The sequence below is a fragment of the Saccopteryx bilineata genome, chromosome 1, assembly GCF_036850765.1.
Source record: "Saccopteryx bilineata isolate mSacBil1 chromosome 1, mSacBil1_pri_phased_curated, whole genome shotgun sequence".
Classification (NCBI taxonomy): Eukaryota; Metazoa; Chordata; class Mammalia; order Chiroptera; family Emballonuridae; genus Saccopteryx; species Saccopteryx bilineata.
Genome location: NC_089490.1, coordinates 73,524,739 through 73,550,104, shown reverse-complemented (window position 1 = coordinate 73,550,104; position 25,366 = coordinate 73,524,739). Strand labels below are relative to the sequence as shown.

Sequence of the window (25,366 nt, the reverse complement as noted above, 5' to 3'; positions counted from 1 at the left end):
GGTTAGGCCTTCTGTAATCTCTAAGAATTGGCTACCCCTGTAAGGGGCAGTCTCTCCCCAGCCAGAAAGATATTTTTAAAGATGTCAAAATATCATAACATACAGAAAATTTAAAGGACATTGATTCCTATGTTCTTTGAATACAATGCCTGAAGAGTCTAACCTCTGGACAGCATACTTCTCTTCAGCTATAGAAAATGACTTTGGAAAGGAAGCTGATTAGTTTGAGTGGAGGGGTGATAAAATTAAATGAAGAAGTCAGAAAGGTTCAGGAAGTAGAATCTAATAAGGGATTCCAGAGTTGTTAGCCGGACTTATGGTGGGATGTTGAGCTAGGCTGAGCCAGTTTTCCAAAGGAGTGGCTCCCTATCTAATGGGCTTCTTTGAAATTAGAATTTGAGTCTGTAAAGCCTTTCATTTGTTCAACAAATCATATTTTCCATATATGGCCCAAAACTTGGCAAATAGGCCCACAGGCACTGTTATTCTGATTTTTAAAAAATATTTTATTTATTGATTTTTTTAGAGAGAGGAGAGAGAGAGAGAGAGAGAGAAGGGGGAGGAGCAGGAAGCATCAATTCCCATATGTGCCTTGACCAGGCAAGCCCAAGGTTTCGAACCGGCAACCTCAGTGTTCCAGGTCGACGCTTTATCCCACTGCACCACCACAGGTCAGGCTGTTATTCTGATTTTAAATGAAGCTTCAGAAAAGTTAAATAATTTTTCCAAGGCCGCATGGTTAGTTAATAGAAGAGTCCTTCATAGCATCTGGGTCTGACGATTAGCTGGGTGCTGTAGTTATAGTTCTTCTTTAAAAAAGTTTTATTGAGCCTGACCTGTGGTGGCGCAGTGGATAAAGTGTTAACCTGGAAACGCTGAGGTTGCCGGTTCAAAACCCTGGGCTTGCCTGGTCAAGGCACATATGGCAGTTGATGCTTTCTGCTCCTCCCCCCCTTCTCTCTCTCTCTCCCTCCCCTCTCTATAATGAATAAAAATAAATAAAAATCTTTAAAAAGAAGTTTTATTGATTCATTTTCAGAGAGAGGGGTAGGGAAAGAAACAAAGAAGAGATAGAGAGAAACATGAATTTGAGTTATTCATGTCATCATCGGTTGATTCTTGTTTGGGCCCTGACCAGGGATCGAACCTGCAACCTTGGCATATCTAGATTATGCTCTAACTAACTAAGCTACCCAGCCAGGGCCAATGGTAATTATATTTTAGCAATGACATTTTAAAATCTTTTCAGTAGTGAACATATAATGCAGTATATAGATCATGTGTTGTAGAACTGTTCACCTGAAACCTGTATACTTTTGTTAACCAGTGTCACCCCAATAAATTCCATAACAAGGAAAAAATAAGTAAAAATAAAATTTGTCAATAAACGTTTATTGAGGAACCACTGGTAATTAAGTGCTCAGTACTGTGGGAGAGCCTGTGAGAATGTAATATTTGCTACTCCTTAGTATGTTTAATCTTGTCACATAGCTGGTTTGTTTTTCTTGGTACCATCAGTAAAATATGAAGTTATACACACCACAGGCACATAGACTGTTACTGCATCCTGCTTCACCATACTACATATGCAGACTTGGGCTTATTATTTAACCTTTAAACCTGTTATCTTTATCCATAAAAATATAATAATATCTACTTAATAGGCTTGTTAATAAGTCTAAATAAAATATGAATATGTAATGATTATTAACCATGGTGACATTTTAGATAGCAAATAGATTTTACACATAAAGGAGGTCAAAAATTGATTACATAGTAGCTGAGTTAAGATTTATGTATTTAATAATGGGAATTAAAAGGTCTACTCATATTAAATATTTCTTAATCATCATTCATTTATTTTATCAAGAAAGACAGACAGGAACAAACAGGAAAGGAGATAAGAAGCATCAACTTGTAGTTACAGCACCTTAGTTGTTCATGGATTGCTTTCTCATATGTGCCTTGACCAGGGGCTCCAGCAAAGCCAGTGACCCCTTGCTCAAGCCAGTAACCTTGGGCTTCAAGCCAGTGACCTTTGAGCTCAAGTCAGTGACTATGGGGTAATGTCTATAGTCCCATGCTCAAGCCAGAGACCCTGCACTCAAGCTGGTGAGCCCACACTCAAGCCGGTGACCTCTGGGTTTTGAACATGGATCCTCTGCATCCAAGGCCAATGCTCTATCCACTACACCACCACATAATTAGGTAACTATTTCTTAATCATTATTAAATTTACAATTTGTAAGGAGAAATACCATTAGAGTAGCATAAGATAAAATCTTAGATAAAATGTTGTGTCACTAGCTCATTAAATTTTGTTACAACTTGATTGAAACATTACTTTCAAATTAGAGAAAACTTTTAAATCAGCTTATCCAAGGCACTTCACTCACTGGCCATGCCTGATTCTCTTGCCTCTAATGTTACCACCAATCATCTCTTGTAAAATAGCTCCTATAAGACCATATAAAGCCTTTTACTTGATTTTCCCCCTCTTATTACATCAGAAGAGAGAGAGAGAAAAAGAAAAGAGAATAGTCACATTTACCCAATGTTTTAATAGTTGACATGAGAAATTATTTTCCAAGTTGAGTTTCAAAAAATATTTTTAAATTGCAGATTTAAAGAGATCATGCTATTTTTTCTTTTCAGCATTTTAAATATATTTGAACAGAGAAGTTTTACAGTTCTTTCCTCAAAGAATATATAACTAGTGTAATATATACTTCCTGAGTATATATTCTTCCTACACAATATATATACTTCCTACACAAATAAAATTAGTGTAGTTTAATATAATGAAAGTATTCAATTGAGTATCTCAACAACAACTGGAACTTGTTTCTTGGGTTTCCAAGATCAAGTAAGATTTCAGATAGAGTTGGTAATTTGGCAATTTAGTAGACAGAGTTAATTCAGTAATCTCCGACTCCAATCTATTATCATAAAATAAATTCTATCTTTTCTTCTTTAATGACTTATAACTATCCAGGTGAAAAACCTGGATTCCGTTATCTACAGTTCATTTATTTGTTCAGTCTCAGCATGCATATAAAGCAGGTTCAGAATTGTTCATCTATACTCCTTCAAGAACAAATTTGCAAGCCAGAGTACAATGTCTATGCACAGATCCTTTTGTGGTTAGCTATACAGGATCTCCAGTGGAATACATTTTTAAAAATTTATTAATTTATTTTAGAGAGAGAAATATCTATTTGTTGTTCCACTTATTTATGCATTCATTAGTTGATTCTTGTTAGTGCACTGATCAGGGTTTGAACCTACAACCTTGGCATATTGGGATGATGATGCTCTAACCAACTAAGCTACCCAGCCATATTTGTATTTTTTTTTTAACAAATTTTTTTTAATTAATTTATTTTTTTACAGAGACAGAGAGTGAGTCAGAGAGAGGGATAGACAGACAGGAACGGAGAAAGATGAGAAGCATCTTTCATTAGTTTTTCATTGCACGTTGCAACACCTTAGTTGTTCATTGATTGCTTTCTCATATGTGCCTTGACCACAGGCCTTCAGCAGACTGAGTAACCCTTTGCTGGAGCCAGCAATCTTGGGTTGAAGCTGGTGGGCTTTTTGCTCAAACCAGATGAGCCCGCGCTCAAGCTGGCGACCTCGGGGTCTTGAACCCGGGTCCACTGCATCCCAGTCCAATGCTCTATCCACTGCGCCACCACCTGGTCAGGCTGGATATATTTTTTAATCAGAATGTTTATGCAGAAATAAACCCCACAGCCCTGGCCGGTTGGCTCAGCGGTAGAGCGTTGGCCTAGCCTGCGGAGGACCCGGGTTTGATTCCCGGCCAGGGCACACAGGAGAAGCGCCCATTTGCTTCTCCACCCCTCCGCGCCTTCCTCTCTGTCTCTCTCTTCCCCTCCCGCAGCCAAGGCTCCATTGGAGCAAAGATGGCCCAGGCGCTGGGGATGGCTCTGTGGCCTCTGCCTCAGGCGCTAGAGTGGCTCTGGTCGCAATATGGCGACGCCCAGGATGGGCAGAGCATCGCCCCCTGGTGGGCAGAGCGTTGCCCCATGGTGGGCGTGCTGGGTGGATCCCGGTCGGGCGCATGCGGGAGTCTGTCTGACTGTCTCTCCCTGTTTCCAGCTTCAGGAAAAAAAAAAAAAAAAAGAAATAAACCCCACAAAAATTTTTTCCCAAGATACCACAACCTAGCAGTGGCCTTGTTCTATCTATCCAACTAATCCCATTATCGTTTTAATGTCTTAATGCATATTTATCTACATTTTTTTCTCTTTGATCATATCTCAATAAGAATGCAGGCATATAAATATCTATATATGTGTATTCTATAGAAGAGACTTGGTCTGGTAGTAGTTTGTGAAATAGAATTTTTTAGAAGGAACCCAAGTAATTCTAAAGTACAGTCAAGATTAAGGGCCATCACTCTAAGCCAATAATAGTAATTCTAATCAGGGCTATCTCTAGGTGTGTGGGTCCTCAGACAAATATTTTTTGTCTATCTATCTATCTATCTATCTATCTATCTATCTATCTACCTGTCATCTATCTATCTATCTATCTATCTACCTGTCATCTATCTATCTATCTATCATCTAGCTAGCTAGCTAGCTATATATATATACAAGTGAGCAAAAGAAATGAGCACAGACTATAGTAAAGTGGAAGTGAGGCTAAAAGTTCATGATATACAGAAATTCTAAAAAACATACAAACTAAGTTTAAGTGAGCAGAAACTATGAAGTAAACAGAGTGGAGAAACAGTTTGGACTGGCTATGAACAGGAAAACAAAGAGCACACCAGAGAGAAGCATACCTCAATTCTGGATAGTTTCTAGTTACAATTTCTACTGTTTATCCATTTTCTTTTTATAATGAACTGTAAATATCTGGAAGTAATTTAAGCAACTAAAAGAGTCTAATTAAAATACAGGCATATTTTAGCCATTTTAGGTAGATCAGTTCTAGGAATGAAATGATTGCATCAATAAAATAAATAAAATACAGGCAAACCTCAGAGATATTGCAGATTTGGCTTCAGAGATCACCACAATAAAGCAGGTATCACAATAAAGAAAGCTGTGATTTTTTGCTGGTGGAGGGTCTTATCTTTTATTTGTAAAATGGAAACATCTGTGAAGTTCAATAAAGTGAATCACAATGAAAAGAGATGTGCATACAGATTTGAAATAAGAATAAGTAAAAAGAGCCTGACCAGGCAGTGGTGCAGTGGATAGATCATGCGCCTGCGATGCAGAGGACCCAGGTTGAAACCTAGAGGTCACTGGTTTGAGCGCGGGCTCATCTGGCTTGAATGCGGGGTTGCTAACTTGAGCATGGGATCATAGACATGACCCTATGGTCGCTAGCTTGAGCCCACAAGGTCACTGGCTTGAAGCCCAAGGTCACTGCCTCAGCTGGAGCCACTTCCAACCCCCCCACCCCCTGTCAAGGCATATATGAGAAAGCAATCAATGAACAACTAAGGAGCTGCTGCAAAGAATTGATCCTTCTCATCTCTCTTCCTTCCTTCCTGTCTGTCTGTCTGTCTCTTTCTCTGTCTCACAAAAAAAGAAAAAAAAGTAAAAAGAAAAGAGCATTTGCCAATGTTTCAGGGATACAGATGTCATGGAAGAAGTTAGGAGAACATTTAATTCATAGCCATATGGTGAGATCCATTCTTTTTCAGTTTGAAGAGAAAAAGTATATTAACGTCAGATTTTAATCATTTGGAAAAACACTGAGACAGAAGGACTTTCTCAAGGTCCAAAGATTTATCTTCCTTTTTGCAGACTCAGAAAACTGGGCTGCCAGCTTACTAAGCCTCTTAGGTTTAAGGCACACAATGATCAAGCCCACAAAAGCCCTTATATTAAAAACCCAATATAGCCTGGCCGGATAGCCTGGCTGGGTAGAGCATTGTCCTGATATGCAGGGTTTCCCAGTTCAACCCGTGGTCAATGCACATACAGAAACAGATTAATGTTTCTGTCTCTTTCCCTTCCTCTCTCTAAAATCAATATAATAAAAAAATTTGCCTGACCTGTGGTGGCGCAGTGGATAAGGTGTCCACCTGGAAATGCTGAGATCGCCGGTTCGAAACCCTGGGCTTGCCTGGTCAAGGCACATATGGGAGTTGATGCTTCCAGCTCCTCCCCACCTTCTCTCTCTGTCTCTCTCTCCTCTCTCTCTCTTCCTTTCTCTCTCCTCTCTAAAATGAATAAATAAAATAAAATTAAAAAAAAAATTTTTAAATCTATATAAGTTCACTTATAAGGATAATAATAATTGCCAAATTGACCAGATGCTTTTGTTCATTGCTCAAAGCATCATATTTCTATAGACAAATCCATGTGGAAAAATGAATTATTATTGGAAGATTGCTTGGTAAATACATAATTTAGATCAGTAGGAGTTAGTTTTATCAAATTATAATACTCTGATGCATCCACTGCTATTCTAAGAATATATCTGCTGAAGAGCTTAGTTAGATACTTGTCTATGAGCCAGCACCACTGAACAATCTGAAATAACAGCAAAAGTCAGAATAATACTCCCATCCAAAGATACCCTAATCCCCAGAATCTCTGTATGTTAGATTGCATAGCAAATGGAATCAAGGTTGCAGATGGGATTAAGATTCGTAATCAGTTAAATTTAAAATTAGATTATGCTACATTATCCAAGTGGGCTCAAATAAGTAATCATAAGAATACTTTAAATATGGAAAGAAGAGTCAGAAGAGTAAGTATAAGAATGATGCTATGTCAGAGTCAATTGGCCATTATTGATTTTGAAAATGAAAGAAAGAGAGGCATGAGCCAAGGACTGTGAGCAGCCTCTAGAAGGTGGAAAAAGCAAGAAAATATTCTCCATATCCTTTAGGAAGGAACACAGCCCTGATGACACTTTGATTTTAGCCCAGTGAGGACTTCTGACCTCCAGAACTGCATGATTATAAATTTGTGTTGTTTTAAGACACTAAGTTTATGGTAATTTGTTATAGCAGCAATGAAAACTCATGTATACACCCTGCAAAATTTAACCTTTCTGACTTCCATTTATCTGCTCCATAAATTTCCCTTCCTTAAATATTTTCTACTTATTGCAAAATAATACAACTTGGTGTAAACTTTTAGTTGCAATCCAGACAGTCTTCCCCAGCTGAATCACCTTGACTGAATATGGTTTTTTCTAACTTTTTGACACTTCTTTGTTTTAGGGAAGCTTTTTGAGAATGAGACATTTCTTGGTCTTTGGAATATTCAGACAATAAGAATACTGGGCTGCAGCTCTAAGGTTTCATATTGATACATTGTGCTCTTTCAAAGGCCACTCCAGACTAACTGAAAGGAGAAAGTGAACTCCAGAACCCCTCAAACTGGAGCTTCCAGATCTAGAAGTGTACAGGGCAGAACAAATGCCTAATGGCATGAGCACACTGGCACATTATAAATCAACATATTTTACTATTGTGTCCTGTGGAGTACAAATGCAATAAAGTACAAAGGGCTAGGACAAAGCATCATAGTAGAGTACATCTTTGTTTGTATCAAGGCAGCACTATATTCCTTATCTGTGGAAACAGAATTCTTTCTTGTCCAGATGGTAGAATCTAAATTTGTTTTAAATAATAAAAGCTAAGAGTAAAAGAAAAGAGTTATTGAGCTCTTACCATGTAATAGGCATTATTTTAATTTCATTTAAAGCTTATTTAAATCTCACCATGACTTAGGAACTACAATTATTCCTGTTTTACAGATGAAAAACTGTTAAATATTATTATTAACTCTGAACTGGGGTTCAGAGTGGTTAAGTAGCATGACCAATTTTATTGTTATAGATGGAATGTATGTGCCTGCCAATTCATATGCTGAAGCCCTAATACCCCAATGTGATGATATTTGGAGGGGGGAGTTAGTTAGATTTAGATGAGATCATGAAGGTGGGGCTACATGATGGAATTAGTTCTTTATTCTCTTTCTGATATGTGAGGACTCAGCAAGAAGAAAGATGGTTTTTACCAGAAACTGAAGCACCAGGTGCCAGAAACAGGGATGACACTTTGATCTTAGACCTCTCAGTCTCTAGAACTGTGAGAAATAAATGTCTGTTGTTTAAGCCATCCAAACTATGGTATTCTGCTACAGTAGTCTGAGCTGACCAAGACAGTTACTGGAAGTGGCAAATCTATTATGCGAACCTGATCAATCTAGTTTAGAGATTGAGTTCCTAACTAACACTTTACCAGAAATTTTAGAGGTTTAGTCATCTTCAATAAACATAGGTATTTAGGAATTTAAATAAAGGATGTACAGTAAATGATTAGATAAAGGAAAGAATATTTTCACAATAATGACTGTTAGTACCAAAGCAAATTAAAATAATAGTTTAATTAAAAGTGAGAAGATAGTCTTCATTAATAGTGTTTGGGAGGAGAAACTTACCTCAAACCTGGAATAATGTGTTTGTTAACAGTAGTTTAGTCATTATAATTCAATTGAAGCTGAATAGTTGGGTGAAAAGCTCATTTCATTGCAAATCACAAATGGATTCTAGCTGTTCTTGCCACTAATTAGCTAAGGGGGCTTGATAAAGGCACTAAATTTCTAGGCTTTTGTTTCTGAAAAATGGTACTTATGCTGCTGGAGAAAGTATTATAATAAAAAGGGCAAATGCTTTTTTTCTTTTTATCATAGGGGAATCAACATTAGTATCAAGAATTTATATTCTTATTTGGAAAGCACAAAAGTAAATGAAAAATTAAAAGGAACAAGATTGATTCCAGTAAGTTTAAATTATGTAGGTAGTAAGGACTGAGAAACAATATTCTTAAAACTATAAAGAAAATAAAAACAAAAGATATATAGTTAATAAAATGAAGCAAAACTATATGGACCATCATCTTTTGATTCCAGGTAAACTGGGATTACTAGGCATTTTAACAGCTTTTATAGCCTGACCAGGCGGTGGCGCAGTAGATAGAGCATCGAACTGGGATGCAGAGGACCCAGGTTCGAGACCCAGCTTGAGCGTGGGCTCATCCGGTTTGAGCAAAAAGCCCACCAGCTTGAACCCAAGGTCGCTGGTTCCAGCCAGGGGTTACTCGGTCTGCTGAAAGCCCGCGGTCAAGGCACATATGAGAAAGTAATCAATGAACAATTAAGGTGTTGCAACGCGCAATGAAAAACTAATGATTGATGCTTCTCATCTCTCTCCGTTCTTGTCTGTCCCTGTCTATCCCTCTCTCAGACTCTCTGTCTCTGTAAAAAAATAAAAACAACAACAACAAAACCCCAGCTTTTGTAAATTGCTTTTACATCAGATATCTTTAAATGAAGTTAGCTTTTAGCTCAAGTTATTTAATTAAACCAACCTTTATAGGGTACCTTCAAAGATTATTTATTCTGAAACTAATGAAGCCTAAGCTTCAGGCGTCTGACTTTTGCAGCCAGCCCCTGCAGCACTGGGAGCTGCTGAGTATTTGGAGTTCTGGGTGTGAAGCAGAAACCAGGTTGCAGGCAGGAAGCATTTCTACTTAGTATTTTTGGTAAATTTCCTAAGAGACTTCACAGAAGGAAGAGACCTACATATTAAGGTTCTAGTAATTTACAATTTCTTTTTGCATTCTAAATACATTTTTACCTAATTGTGTATTCAAAATGTCATATTGTTTTTCTTTAAACACTCCTCCCCACAACTACTGGAATCTGCTGTGCCTGTTAGATCATGAATTAATAGCGTAAAAAAAAAAGGATGAAGCAGCTCACAGTTTTGTGGGAAGAGTGCAGAATTAGGTATGAAACAATACTAGCCTAGATGTAGAAACAGTGTAATTGGGGAACACAGAACAAAACATTTAACAGGACTAATTTGTCACAGTATCTTCAATTTTTAGCTGGCAACCTCTGAGAGAGTTGAAGAAATTCCAAACCAATGTGAAGTAGCTTTGGGTCTGGTGTTTCTCAAGCTACTGCCTTTCAAACTTTTTTTGAGTGTAACCTGCAGTGTAGCAGAAAGTAGTGTTCATTAAATATACCACAGGCTCCCTACATTTCTCAGCTTCCCTTGCAGTTAAATTATCAATAGAAAGACGAGCCTATTCTGGTCAATGGGAAGGGAGGAAGTGATGATCGTGTTTCTAGTTCAAGTCTCTTCACACTGATTAAGGGACTCTTTCTAAAAGGATTTTTAAGACTGGAGTGTAAGGCCAGGAGCCGCCATTGTGGCCATTCACATGCAGGTTCTCATAGGATTCGGACAGATGGTAATGAAACAATGGAGCCAGGAACTGGTGGGTCATTACCTTTAATCCTAGCTTGCACCCGGAGAGTAAAAACACACACTGGGCTTCAAAACCCACTCATTTAGCGCTCACAAAGCGAGTCACAAAGACTTATCCAAGTTTCCTAGAATCAGTTTCTAGCTCACCAGCCCCATTCACCTCTGTTCCCCATCTTCTTCTCTCTGCACAAACTGCACAAATTGGCTTCTCCCTCAGCACTCTGCCATCTTGGCTGCTTCTCTCATCTCCTCCCTGTGGCCTTTCTCTGCTCTCCTCTCTGCTCTCTCCTCTAATGCTAATCTCAGGAACCAAGAGAGAGCAAGCTCCCGGTCTGCCCCACTTTATAGTATAGAAACCAAAACCTTTAATCCAATATACAAACAAGGAAGTCTCTGATACAAAGTCACTTATCTGAGGCATAATGGGATTCCTCATGAGAGTGCACCACCCCACATCAAAAAGGGTGGGAAAGGCTTAGTCCCAAAGCCTGCCCACTGCCTGCCCCCAACACACATTAATATAATCACGCCCATCCCAAGCAAGCAGGGCAACCAATACCATCACCTGGGTGACGGGCTTCCACGTGGGCAGCACCATCTTTAACAAAGTGAGCATAATATATTTTATCTGCCCAACATGGAGGCAAAGAGACAAGATAGAGTAGTAGAAAGATGGAAACACTAGATCCTTGAAGATCTAGAGAACAACCATCAAGGAGAGCAATCTAATCCACATCAGACTTCATGGGACTTTATGAGAGTAATATGTGATATAAAATACTTTTATGTTAAACTATTAAGATGCATTTTATACCTCTTTTGTAATTTAAATTTTATTTTTCAATTACAGTTTACAGTCAGTATTATTTTGTATTAGTTTCAGGTGTACAGCATAATGGTTTGACAATCATATACTTTACAAAATTTCTCCCCAGTTATTTCCAGTAACCACCTGGCACCATATACAGTTATAACAATATTAACTCTATTCCCTATGCTGTACTTTACATCCAAGTAACTATTCTGTAACTACCAATTTTTCCTTCTTAATCCCTTCACCTTTTTCACCCAACCCCCTCTCACAACCATTCATTTGTTCTCAGTTATCTATGAGTTTTTTCTATTTTGTTCTTTAGATTCCACATATAAGTGAAATCATATGGTATTTCACATCTCAACATTGTACATTCATTCATATATAACTGAATGAAAAATTTAAATAATATCCTTGCAATTTCTAACATACCTGTTTTTTTTATTTCATTTAGGAAAATGCTTATTATATTCAATTTCACCACACCCTAATTGGTCTTCACCCAGAGTGAAAAATACTTTTTCAAACTATCTCAGAACAGTGGTTATCTATGAACAACTTTCACGTGTATCCATTTTTTTGGGGAAAGTTTTACAATAACTAAAGTGTCACAATGATAATAGAAATGAGAATCGGATTATTTCATCTTGCAAAATTTAACGCATTTTGGCTGTTTCTATTTAGTACATATATGAGAATACACTATAGATATATTTATACACACATATGCAAATATTGTTCTGCAAAACTAGTGGTTTCCTAGCATTTAAAGGAAACAGAATGATGCTGCCGCTTCACTCCAACATAACTCCCTTAAGAAGGTACTCCACTTGGTGCCAGTAAATTCTGGTAGGTCCTTGAAGCCAAAATAAACTCTTATTTCTCTTCCCAATTGCAAGAGAAAGAATTAAAGTCGGAAAACCTTTAATACAACACGCCACTGTGCTGCTTTGGAGGACTGTAAGATGAATAACAAAACCAAAAAAGCATTACACTCCCACTCAACGTATGGTTACTGCCCCCAGAAGTCCAAGCGGCGCAGGGTCTAGGCCTGAACCGGCAGTAAGCGCTCGCGAGAGCTTCTCGACCGCCGCGAGCTTTCGTGAGCACCAATTCCTATCCACTATCTCAAAGCGTCCCAGGCTGTTTCCTCCCAGCCAGCTTCCTTTCCTATGGCGGGGCGGCCCGGAACTTTTATCCTTAGGAACCGGTATACACAGGAGAGTGTTGCAGGCCGGCGTCAAAAAGAGAAGGGTGCCATCCTCTTCCTCTTACCGTCGCCGCCGCGGAGCGGACCGAGCAGATCAAATCGAAGAGCGCGGTTACCGGGCGGGCTGGGTCTATGGTCGCTCCGCGAGCCGCTTCGCCGGCTGGTGCTTTTTTATCAGGGCAAGCTGTATTTCATGGCAGGGAACTTTTGGCAGAGCTCCCATTAGTAAGTGATCTTCCGTCTTCTCGCCGGGGCTGGCTCTTGGGGGTCGGCGAGGACGGGGCCTGCGACTCCCCTTGGCCTGGTTCCCAACCCCTGTCCCGAACGCCACGGAGTCTCCGGGAGGCGGCGGCGGCTGGAAGCGGGACGCGTCTTTCTCTGGCAACTCCCCTCTCCCCGCCTTTCGGCCGGGTTTCGAGAGGAAGGGATCTGTGAGCGGGAAGGATGGGGGAAGGGGGTTCAGTCTCCGAGGTAGAAAGGTTCGAGAGTTTAATTTCGGCTTCTTGGTTTAGCGAGGCCTGGAAAGGGGGTGGCGTGGGGTCAGGTATGGGAAGCGTGACATAGTTCAGAACTGTGACGCTGGCTCTTCGGGACAGCTGTGGTTCACTTTTTGCTTGGGATCTCGTCAGTGGGTGGGTATCATATTCCTTTGTCATTCACCTCCTGTCTTAAGTAGATTTCAAATTATTTCGAGTGGAGGGAGTGAGGCTTATTTCTTCTCACTAACCGCTTTCTACCTCTACTTTATGTCTACAGGGAGTTTTATGTTAGTAAAATATAAGGCAGGTGCTCTAAAAATTTATCCATGCCATTAGTCAGTGCCTTTTATTTTAACAGTGTATTTTTTCAGTAACGCCGATTTCTTTAACCTTTTTCATGAATAAGTTTTTGTTTCTGTTAGTAACCATGGAAGAGCTAGAGTAATATTAAAAACATTTTTCCCTGAATGCATTTGTTTAACTAGTCAGGAAGGTGGGTGATGGGACTAATTGTACTTGGACTAGACTGTACTGTTGAAAGATGAATCCAACCTGATAAAAAGATATCTTAGTATAAATAATTTTTAATGTCCAGAGAGCATTAGTAATTGTAATTTAGTTTTTGATTTTGTGAAAAAGATGGTTCGATTGTTCCTTCTTTTTTTAGCCCTTTATGGGGGGGGGGGGGGAGAAACAATAGGCTTGGAAGTCTATTTTCAGAAAAGCAGGTTTTCCTCTTGCTGTAGAGTAATTCCGTGTCGATGAAATGCTACAGAAGCTTTAGTTCTGCTATTTTTATTTTCACTGTAAACTCACTGAAATATTTGCTTGGGTAAAATTAAAATACAAAATTCAGAAAGTGAGAAAGGTATTATGACAAACTTGAAATGAAGGTGAGAGAATTGACAGGTAACTAGCTAGCTGTTTCTAGGAGTTTATAGACTTTTCAACTTTAAAAAAAAGATCATGCTTCCCTATTGATAAGCATTATGCTATAGTGAGAATGCTTATCAAAACAGGGGCTGGATCTAATTTATAAAAATAATTCTGTTTTTTTTTCCACTTCTCAAATATCAAACTATTGTAACATTAATTGTGCTTTTTTGAAATTGTCCTTGCTTCCCAATTAGAATAGTCCTGGTGAAAGAGGACACTTTGCCTTACTCTGATTCTTTATTTTGTGTGTATGTATGATAGAGACAGACAGGAAGGGAGAGAGCTGAGAAGCATCAATTCTTTGTTGTGGCACCTTAGTTCATTGATTATTTTTGTGGGTTTTTTTTTGTGTGTGTGGTGACAGAGACAAAGAGTCAGAGAGGGTGACAGATAGGGACAGACAGACAGGAGGGAGAGAGATGAGAAACATCAATTCTTCATTGCAGTTCCTTAGTTGTTCATTGATTGCTTTTCCCGGGGGCTCCAGTAGACAGAGTGATCCTTCTTGCTGGAGCCAGCGACCTTGGGCTCAAGCTGGTGAGCCTTGCTCAAACCAGATGAACCCACGCTCAAGCTAGCAACCTCAGGGTCTCGAACCTGGGTCCTCCACATCCCAGTCCAATGCTCTATCCACTGCGCCACCACCTGGTCAGGTTTGATTGCTTTCTTATATGTGCCTTGACTGGGGGCTACGGCAGACAGAGTGGCCCCTTGCTCAAACCTGCAACCTTGGGTTCAAGCTGGTGAGCTGTGCTCAAGCCCATGACCTCAGGGCTTCGAATCTGGGTCCTCTGCATCCCATTCCGAAGCTCTATCCACTTTGCCACTGCCTGGTTAGGTTTACTCTGGTTCTTTAAGAATCATGCAGTCCCTTGCCCAAAAGGCAACAAGTATGAAACACAAGACCATTCTAAAAAAACACACACAAAATAGCCCTGACCAATGGTTAGAACCTGGCATCTGTATGCAAAGGTTAAGGGTTCCATCACTTGTCAGGGCACATACAGGAACAGATTGTTGTTTCTGTCTATCTCTCCCCATTGAAATATGCTGTATTTTATGGCTTTAAGGTGCACATTTTAACATTTCAGTGAGGCATTTTTTCCTAGTAGCACATAAAATAATGGTGACTCAAAATCAATGTCATCTTAAATTTGGTGAAATGTAGTATTTATGTGTCGTCTTGGTTTATACTACATGCTATGTACTATGATGGAAAACTTTTAAATCTTTGAAAAATTTTTTTATATAATTTTTATTTATTTTATTTTTTTACAGAGACAGAGAGAGAGAGAGTCAGAGAGAGGGATAGACAAGGACAGACAGGAACAGAGAGATGAGAGGCATCAATCATTAGTTATTTGTTGCGCCTTGCAACACCTTAGTTGTTCATTGATTGCTTTCTCATATGTGCCTTGACTGCTGGCCTTCAGCAGACTGAGTAACCCCTTGCTCGAGCCAGCGACCTTGGGTCCAAGCTGGTGAGCTTTTGCTCAAACCAGATGAACCCATGCTCAAGCTGGCGACCTCGAGGTCTCAAACCTGGGTCCTTCAGCATCCCAGTTCGACGCTCTATCCACTGCGCCACTGCCTGGTCAGGCTGAAGTTTGTTTTTTTAAAAAAACGTAAAATGAATGTGGAGATGAAATTAATGATAAATCTGCAACAGAGCATGATATTTTCCAGAAAGTTGTATTAGAACAACATATTCTTTGATCATGATGCAATCAAATGAGGACACTAAAAACTGGCTGGCAGACTGAATGAATTAATGAACAGGAAACAAAAATTAAAAGTATAAAACCAACTTTGGATACTTTATTGTGTCAAAGAGGGGAAAATAGTTCTATAATATCAAGGAATAACAATGAGGTCAAGATATAGATATATAAGGTCTACCAGAAAGTTCTGTCCGTTTTGGAATAAAAATACAAATTTTTCTTACCGTCAATAAACTTTATTAAGTAATATAATTGCCATTATTAATGATTTCTTGCCAGCGCGAGGACAATTTGTATATCCCATTTTTGAAAAATGTTTTATCTTTTGATGCGAAAAGTTGAACCAGTGCTTGTTTGATATCTTCTTCATTTTTGAATTTTTTGCCCTTCAAAAAATTTTGTAAGGACAAAAACAACTGATTGTCGGAGGGTTCTAAGTACGGGAAATATGGTGGATGCGACAGAATTTCCCAGCCTAGTTCTGCAATTTTTTGACAAGTTACCAAAATACAGTGGTGTAATTGAACTTTATCAGTAGCCATGGGTACACTATCGCTTCACACATAAGACTAACGTGAATCAACTTTTAATTTGCTACACCAGCATGTATACATTAAGTGATAAAAATAGAGAAGCACACATGCGCCAAATAAACGTGCTTACGTGTCGAAACTTGTGATAGAAATGGACAGAACTTTCCGGTAGACCATATATACATATATATTTGTAGACAAAGTAAAATTTATAAGAAAATTAATATCCTGCATAATTGAGAAAACATACAAATAAAAATATTGAAAAGGAAATACACCTGGGGGAAAAATTGAAACAATAAAAGTAACACTGATGTTAATCTATTAAAGGAAAAAAAATAGAAATTATGTAAGAACTAGTTCTTTGGAAGGGAAAACCAAAACAGACTGAGCTACTACTAGTTGAATTGGGCAAAAAGGGATAATACACTGATACAAAATTAGGAATAAGAAAAATAAACTCAGATGTACATTTGGATTATTTCCATGGCAATAAATTTAAATATCAAAACATTTATAAAAAGAGCTACTCCTTAAAAACTGCTCAGGCCCACATTATTTCTTGGATAAATTTTTTTCTCACTTTCAAGAGGATCTGCTATTGAATTTGGTCCTGTTCACGTATTTTCAAGTTTTGTTTTTAATGAAGCTACAACACTGGTAAAATATAGCAAAGCTATCACTAAAAACAGTCTCACTTTTGAATATTGATGTAGGCATCATGAAATATTAACAAATGGAGTCCAACATTACATTAAAAGTATAAAAATGAATGATTTTTATTACAGTAATATAGTTAATATTAGGAAATCTGTTAATAGACAATGACGGTATCAAAGAGACATCTAATAAAATTCAACATCTATTTTATTATTACTATTACTGTTGATACTAGAGAGAGAGAAAGGTGTGGTAGAGGAGAGGAGCTGGAAGCATCAGGCCATAGTTCTCAGATGTGCCTTGACCGGGCAATCCCAGAGTTCTGAACTGGCAGACTCAGCATTCCAGGTCGATGCTTTATCTACTGCATCACCACAGGTCAGGCTCAACATCTATTCTTGACTAACGCTCTTACTAAAAGAAATAGGATGTTTTCTTGTTTTGTTTTACTTATTTATTTATATTGATTTTTTAGAGGGAGGAAGGAAGAGAATGAGAGAGACAGAGACATCGATTTGTTCCCGTATATGCCCTGACCAGGAATCTGAATTGTTAACCTCTGCTTCACTAAGGTGCTCTAACCAACTGAGGTATCCAGCCAGGGAAAATAGCATGTTTTCTTAACCTGATAAAAACAAAGTATCAACAAGAGATATTTAATAATGAAACATTAGAAAAATTACTGTGCTTTATAAACAGTTTTGAATTTACTATTTAATGCAATTGATAGAGATACAAAAAGGATGAAAGTATCAATATGTGGAGATAAAATTAGAAAATTCAGTTAATTGAAAAATTATTGGAAATAAAGGTTTAATAACATCACAATTTATAAAATATTGAAGTAGAAAGTTTTCTATTAAGTGAATGATAGAAAAATTTAATTTACAATAGCAACAAAAAATAGGGAATATTCAAAAATAAATGTACAGGACCTACAGGAAGAAAAATTTTAAATTCTAAAGTAGAACATAAAAATTTCAATAAATAGAGTTTGAATTCTAGCATTGTAGAGTTATTTCTATTTGTATTAATATTTAAATTTAATGCAATTCCAAAGGAAATTTTGAATGAATTTCTTTTCTTGGGACGTAACATTCAGCTATTAGAGCAATAATTAGAATAGCCAGAAATTTTCTGAAGAACAACAGTATCAAGGAGGGGTATTTTTCATACCAGATTTTAATTGTTTACTTTTATATATTTTAAAATAGCCTGGCATAGAAAAAAGAAAAATTAAAAATAGGAAATTATAAAGAAGATACAAATACAATAATAAAATTATACATTAGAAAATACTTTGGTGACATTTGGATGACCGTTGACAAACGTTTAGCTGGATCTCTACACTGTACCAAAACAAATTCCAGATGGATCACAGATCAAAGGAAAGACCCTTAAGGATATTAGGAAATATGAGTAAATACATATATAGGTTATTATTTTGTCAGGGAAGGCCTTATGCATAACAAGCATAAAGTTCAAGTAAAATATGGGTAGATTTCAGTATATAAGTGATTCAGATTTCTGTATACAAATAAATGGAGATATGCTAAACATGGGAAATGTTTGTAGCATATTGGATAAGACAAATGATTATCTGTAATATACAAACCGTAGATCAGAATATCTTTAAAAAGATGACTATCTCATTAGAAGAATGGACATATTAGAATTATAATGTACAAAAACTATATTAGGCCAATAAAGACATGGAAAATATTTCATCTCAGATGTACACTTAAAACCAAGATAGTAAGACACTAATTTGTCTATAAGTTGTAAAGTATTTAAAAGATTGTCAATAACCATAGGGTTAAATACTTTAAAACATACCCATGTAGACCTGACCTATGGTGGTGCAGCAGATAAAGCATGGACCTAGAATGCTGAGGTCGCCCATTTGAAACCCTGGGCTTGCCTGGTCAAGGCACATAAGAGAAGCAACTACTACAAATTGCTGCTTCCCTGTCTTCCTTTCTCTCTCCCTCTCCTCTCCTCTCTAAAAAAAATCAAATCTTTAAAAAACCATGTACTGTTAATAGAAGTGGAAATTGTGTGACTTATGGAGCTTAAACTGACAATTTATATCTTGAGTTACCAGCAAAACTGCCCCATCAGTTGTACTTCTACAAAATTATTCCAAATATGTTATTAATCAAATATACAAGGATGAATTGCAAAGATAGTAATGAAACTATTACTTGTAATGGTTGAAAAATAAACTACATGCTTATCAATGGGATTAACGAAATAATGATTCAGCTATAGCGCTGTACAGCAATTTAAAAGGATGCTGAATAATAAAATGACAAAAAGACTTCCAGTACATTCTGAGTGACCAAAGCAGGTGGAGAATGGGTTTGTTTTTTTTTTTGGGGGGGGTCATGTCTCTGATTTTCATATCTCTGATTAAAAATAGACTTGACTAGCCTGACCAGGTGGTGGTGCAGCTGATAAAGCATTGACCTGGGACACTAAGGACCCAGGTTTGAAACCCTATTGCTGGCTTGAGCACAGGCTCATAGACATGATCCCGTGGTTGCTGATTAGGCTCAAGGTCATTGGCTTGAGCAAGGGGTTACTGGCTTGGCTGGAGCCCCCTGGTCAAGGCATGTATGAGAAGCGATCAATGAACAACTGAAGTGCTGCAACTACGGGTTGATACTTCTTATCTCTCCATTCCTGACTGTCTTCACTTAAAAAAAAAAAAAAAGCAACTAGATAGGAGGAAGGGAGCTATCAATGAATAAATTCTGAATCAGCTTTTAAAATGCTTGGAATTGTGAAGTAGGGAAATTAAATACTCTATACTCGAGTTACCCGTGAACAACTGAGAAAAGATGTATATACTTTGTCACATGCAGGGCACCATCATTAGGTGCCAAATAATTTCACCATTATTTTATGTATCACTAAAGAATAAATGTGCTGCCAATTAAAAGTCTTAAGGCAGGGGTCTCAAACTCGCGGCCCGCAGACTAATCCACGAAGTTCAAAATATTTTGGATAAAATTAAGTAAGCCTAGGGGCCTACTTGTATTTTTCATTTCTCTAGCATCCTAGCTAGATATTAGCTTAGTTAACAGCAGTTGTGATGCGAACTACAGTTTCTGGTCGTTTTGTGACACTGAGTAAACTGCATGTAGGATTGTGCTTGTTGTACTGATTTTTTTTTTTTTCAACTGCAGTGAGAAAAGTATTGCGTAACAGTTGCCTTTTGTAGACCTAGTGCAGCCCGCTGAGCGGCTGTGATCTTGCTCTGCGGCCCACATGCTGAGTTGAGTTTGAGACCCCTGGTCTAAGGCATCACTGATTATAAGATGCATCTTGATATAAAAATCTTAGAATCAATGAAATACAGCAAAGCTGAGCAGACAAAAGATAAATTTTTTTTAGGGAATATTTACATTAGTAAGAGAATTCTGTGTCGGAGTTTCAAGAAATGTGGAGAATACTGGCTGAGGGTTATGTGTACTTTGTACATATTTCTCAGAATGTTAATAACTTGTTCAATCTTAGAATTTTTTCTATGACTTTGTTAGTTGATTTTCTATAGCGTGTCTGTATCTTTGCTTCTAGTTTGCAATGGATTTTGGATAAACAAGATTTGTTGAAGGAACGCCAAAAGGATTTAAAGTTTCTCTCAGAAGAAGAATATTGGAAATTACAAATATTTTTTACAAATGGTAAACTTATTTTAATTGATTTAAATGGTACAGTTTTTTTACCTTTGAATTAAAATGTTTTTGTATAGTAATTTGTGATGAGCTGTTTTAGTCCTAATTAACATTTGAAATATACATGTAATTTGTTTACAGCTCATTTATCTTTTTTTTTTTTTTTTATAAGTGAGAGGAGGATAGATAGACTCCTGCACTCTCCCCGACTGGGATCCACCTGGCAACGTCCATCTGGGGCTAATGCTCTGCCCACCTGTGACCAGTGCTCGCAACCGAGTTATTTTTAGCGCCTAAGTCAGAGGCTCCATGGAGCCATCCTTAGTGCCCAGGACCAACGCACTCAAATCAGTCAAGCTATGGCCACAGGAGAGGAAGAGAGAGAGACTAGGGGGAGGAAAAGGGGGGCGAAGCAGATGTTGGCTTCTGCTATGTGCCCTGACTGGGAATCGAACCTAGGACTTCCACATGCCAGGTTGACACTCTACTACTGAGCAAACTGGCCAGTGCCTATCTTTTTGTTTTGTTTTGTTTTGTTTTGTTTTGTTTTACAGAGACAGAGAGAGAGTCAGAGAAAGGGATAGACAGGGACAGACAGACAGGAATGGAGAGAGATGAGAAGCATCAATTATTAGTTTTTTGTTGGGACACCTTAGTTCATTGATTGCTTTCTCATATGTGCCTTGACCGTGGGCCTTCAGTAGACGGAGAAACCGCTTGCTCTGCCAGAGACCTTGGGTCCAAGCTGGTGAGCTTTGCTCAAACCAGATGAGCCCACGCTCAAGCTGGCGACCTCCGGGTCTCAAACTTGGGTCGTCCGCATCCCAGTCTGACACTATCCACTGTGCCACCACCTGGTCAGGCCAGTGAGTATCTTTTTAAGTGATCTAAATAAAGTTATTTTGAATCTTAGTATTTGAGACATCCAAGACTTTTTTCAAAGTATTCATCAATCTTTCTAAGCCTATATAATGCATTTTTTTTATCATGCATTATTAAACTAAGTTTGTTTGGTTTTTTTTTCTGAAGCTGGAAATGGGGAGAGACGGTCAGACGACTCCCGCATGTGCCCCCGACCGGGATCCACCCGGCATGCCCACCAGGGGCGATGCTCTGCCCCTCCGGGGGGTCGCTCTGCCGAGACCAGAGCCACTCTAGCACCTGAGGCAGAGGCCAAGGAGCCATCCCCAGCGCCCGGGCCATCTTTGCTCCAATGGAGCCTTGGCTGCGGGAGGGGAAGAGAGAGACAGAGAGGAAGGAGGGGGGGGTGGAGAAGCAAATGGGCGCTTCTCCTATGTGCCCTGGCCGGGAATCGAACCCGGGTCCCCCGCACGCCAGGCCGACACTCTACCGCTGAGCCAACCGGCCAGGGCCTATTAAACTAAGTTTAAGATTGGCTAAAGGAGATTACTTTGAGGATAAGTGATTCTTTGGATTGATAGCCTATATTGGGCATTCCTATCTTACAAGTTTGCTTTGGAGGGAAGCTTTTTTTTTTTTTTTTTTTTTTAGTGAGAGGCGGGGAGGCAGAGACAGACTCCCACATGTGCCCTGACTGGATTCACCTGCCAAGCCCACTGGGGAGCAATGCTCTGCCCATCTGGAGCCATTATTTAGCACCTGAGGTGGAAGGCCATGGAGCCGTACTCAGTGCCTGGGGGCGAACTTGCTCCAATCTAGCCATGACTGCAGGAGGGGAGAAGAAAGTGAAATGGAGACAGGGAAGCAAGAGGAGGAGAGGTGGAGAAGCAGATGGGCACTTCTCCTGTGTGCCCTGGCCTGGAATTGAACCTGGGACATCCGTATGCCGGGCTGATACTCTATCACTGAGCCAACCGGCCAGGGACCATTATGGATTTTTAAATAAATTTTATAAATCAGTAGTAAAGTGAGCTTGATAGGTATTTAATATTTTCTTTTTATATTTATTTTAAAGGTAATATGAAAGGCATTGAAAATTCTTAGAAGAAGAGAAATACCTATCATTCAACCTCCTTAATACAAGAATAGGATTTGCTGTGGAGCAGTTTGTATTTTTTGTTGTTTATGCATACCTATATATTTTTGACAAGTTTATAAGTTCTAATATTAGCACTGTGATCCAAGTAGAGCTTTATAGCACACATAGGTTTTTCTCTGTTAAAAATGAATGTAGTTATGATTTAACCACGTGGAACTTACTGTTCAATGTTAATCTTATAATGATACTAGAAATATTTAAAACTTTATTTTTTTTAGTTATCCAAGCATTAGGTGAACATCTTAAATTAAGACAACAAGTTATTGCTACTGCTACAGTCTACTTCAAGAGATTCTATGCCAGGTAGGACTGTTCTATTTCGGGAATGTTATGCTTATTTGAAACTCTTACTAATTTTGATGCACATTAGGATAGATGGATCATGTGCTTGCCATAGAATTATCTTAATTTTTTTTCCCAGTGTTTTTCCTATATTTAACTTTGTTTTATTGTTTTATTAGGTATTCTCTGAAAAGTATAGATCCTGTATTAATGGCTCCTACGTGTGTGTTTTTGGCATCCAAAGTAGAGGTAGGAAATAATTTTCTGTTTTTCATCAAAGTGTCCTCAATGTGGATTGGCTATTCTGCCTGTCTTTACATTACCTATGTAATAATAATAATATATGGAGATCTTTGCAAAATATTGAAATTTGTACAAAAACAAAGAAATATACATATATCTTTATTTTATATTCATTTAACAAACTTATAGCATTTACTAAGTGCTATTTTACAACTATACCTGACTTAATTTTCATAACAAAGAGATAGAGAGAGAGAGATATATAAATGAGGAAACTGAGCCACAGTGAGTTAAGAAACTTGCCTGTGGAACTTTTAAGCAGCAAAACCAGTATTTGGACAATGGGTATCTAGCTCCTGATCCCATGCCATGCACTTAACTGCTTTGCTGTGCTGCTTCTAAGACAGGTTTTTTTTGAGACGGAGAGAAGCATCAGTTCATAGTTCCTTCACTTTAGTTGTGTATTGATTGCTTCTCATACGTGCCTTGATCAGGGATCAGACCTCGGGCTCAAGCTGGTGACCAGTGACCTCAGCAATCTGGGTCAGTGCTCTTCCACTGTGCCACCACCGGTCAGGCACTAAGATTTATTGTTTGGCACTAAGTAGTATTCTGTAAGTGCTATAGCTTCTTGCTATAACCGGACAGTATCTCCTCTTCTCTATTTGTTTATGTCCTACTGTCTTCCCTCCTGCCTCCTGATGACTGGCTGCCTACAAAGCCACAGGGAAGCAGTAGGGAAGGCCAGGATTGGGGATGGCTCAAGCTATGTAGAGTCTTATGAGGAGTCATTTCAGCAGTAAGTAGAGAAATTAGGTGAGGAGAGAAGAGAGAAGGAAATGTGCAGCTGAAACCAAATCTCTGTTTACCTTACTTTTAGTATTTTTGAGAACTCAGGTAAAGTCCAGATAATAGTAGCAGGTAATGACTGGGTTATATAAAAATCCATGCAGTCATTAGCATAATGAAAGTTTTGTGTAATGTTTCTATTTTTAGTTTAGGTATTTAGAATAGTAATTATATTCTTGAATATTAAATGTAATTTTTTTTTTTTTCTGAAGCTGGAAACGGGGAGAGACAGTCAGACTCCCGCATGCGCCTGACCGGGATCCACCCGGCACGCCCACCAGGGGGCGACGCTCTGCCCCTCCAGGGCGTCGCTCTGTCGCGACCAGAGCCACTCTAGCGCCTGGGGCAGAGGCCAAGGAGCCATCCCCAGCGCCCGGGCCATCCTTGCTCCAATGGAGCCTTGGCTGCGGGAGGGGAAGAGAGAGACAGAGAGGAAGGAGGGGGTGGGGGTGGAGAAGCAAATGGGCGCTTCTCCTATGTGCCCTGGCTGGGAATCGAACCCGGGTCCCCCGCACGCCAGGCCAATGCTCTACCGCTGAGCCAACCTGCCAGGGCTTAAATGTAATTTTAATTTAGTAGTTTACATTCCTTTTGATACTCATTTTGAATTTTATTTTAGCCCTTATCTAGGATTATTCATGACATCTCTCCTATTTATTACTTAAAATAGTGAGAGTTGACTCTTGGAAATTATATTAAGACAAGCTTACTAGCCTGACCTGTGGTAGCGCAGTGGATAAAGCGTTGACCTGGAAATGCTGAGGTCGCCGGTTCGAAACCCTGGGCTTGCCTGGTCAAGGCACATATGGGAGTTGATGCTTCCAGCTCCTCCTCCCCTTCTCTCTCTCTGTCTCGCTCTCCTTCCCCTCTCTCTCTCTCTCTCTCCCTCTCTCTCTCCTCTCTAAAAATGAATAAATAAAAAAAAAATAAAAAATTATAAAAAAAAAAAAAAAAGACAAGCTTACTAAAGATTTAAGGTTTTCTCATCATAAGTGATAGTTTAAGGAGGCAGAACCAGCTTTGTTGTTGTTAAGTTCTTTAATGGAAAAGAAAATATTTATAAAAGTCCTGAATTATGGGGTGGTTTTTCTAAATATTACCATGTAATTTTATGTATTTGAAGCACAACCAGTGTGAGAACCTAAACAAAATTTTGATAAAACTGTACTCTTAATAGATTAACTTGGGAGTTTTCATTTGTCTTATTGTTTGTATATTTTGTGACAGACAGAATCAGAGAGAGCGACAGATAGGGACAGACAGGAAGGGAGAGAGATAAGAAGCATCAACTCTTTGCTATGGCACCCTAGAGCCATTCATTGATTGCTTTCTCACATGTGCCTTGACCAGGGGGCTACCGCAGACTGAGTGAACCCCCACTCTATCCAGCGACCCTGGGCCCAAGCTGATGAGCCTTGCTCAAACCAGATGAGCCCGTGCTCAAGCTGGCAACCTCGGGGTCTCGAACCTGGGTCTTCCATGTCCCAGGCCAATGGCTATCCACTGTGCCACCACCTGGTCAGGCTCTCTTATTTCTTAATTGATTTTATTATGTGATTTTCTAAGTAGAACCTTGTTTTATAATTTACTTAGTGGAAGTTTTCACTGTCTTTTCACATTTGGTTATAGCACATTTTTAACAATGACCAGATCTTTGT

General features: G+C 38.8%; 1 protein-coding gene across 3 annotated transcripts in view; it reads left to right on the top strand.

Moving 5' to 3' along the window:
• The first annotated feature begins 11,770 nt into the window (after positions 1–11,770).
• CCNC (cyclin C) overlaps positions 11,771–25,366 on the top strand; it is a 32,335-nt gene continuing 18,739 nt past the window's right edge. Inside the window, exons 1-4 of one of the 3 annotated variants that reach the window (XM_066254449.1) lie at positions 11,771–12,530; positions 20,217–20,323; positions 22,553–22,637; positions 22,796–22,865. In XM_066254449.1, coding sequence (XP_066110546.1) covers positions 12,268–12,530; positions 20,217–20,323; positions 22,553–22,637; positions 22,796–22,865 — 525 coding nt within the window. In that variant the 5' untranslated portion in view covers positions 11,771–12,267. Of the gene's footprint in view, positions 12,531–20,216; positions 20,324–22,552; positions 22,638–22,795; positions 22,866–25,366 lie in introns of those variants that run through there. The other 2 variants (XM_066254443.1, XM_066254455.1) reach the window with 2 other exon arrangements.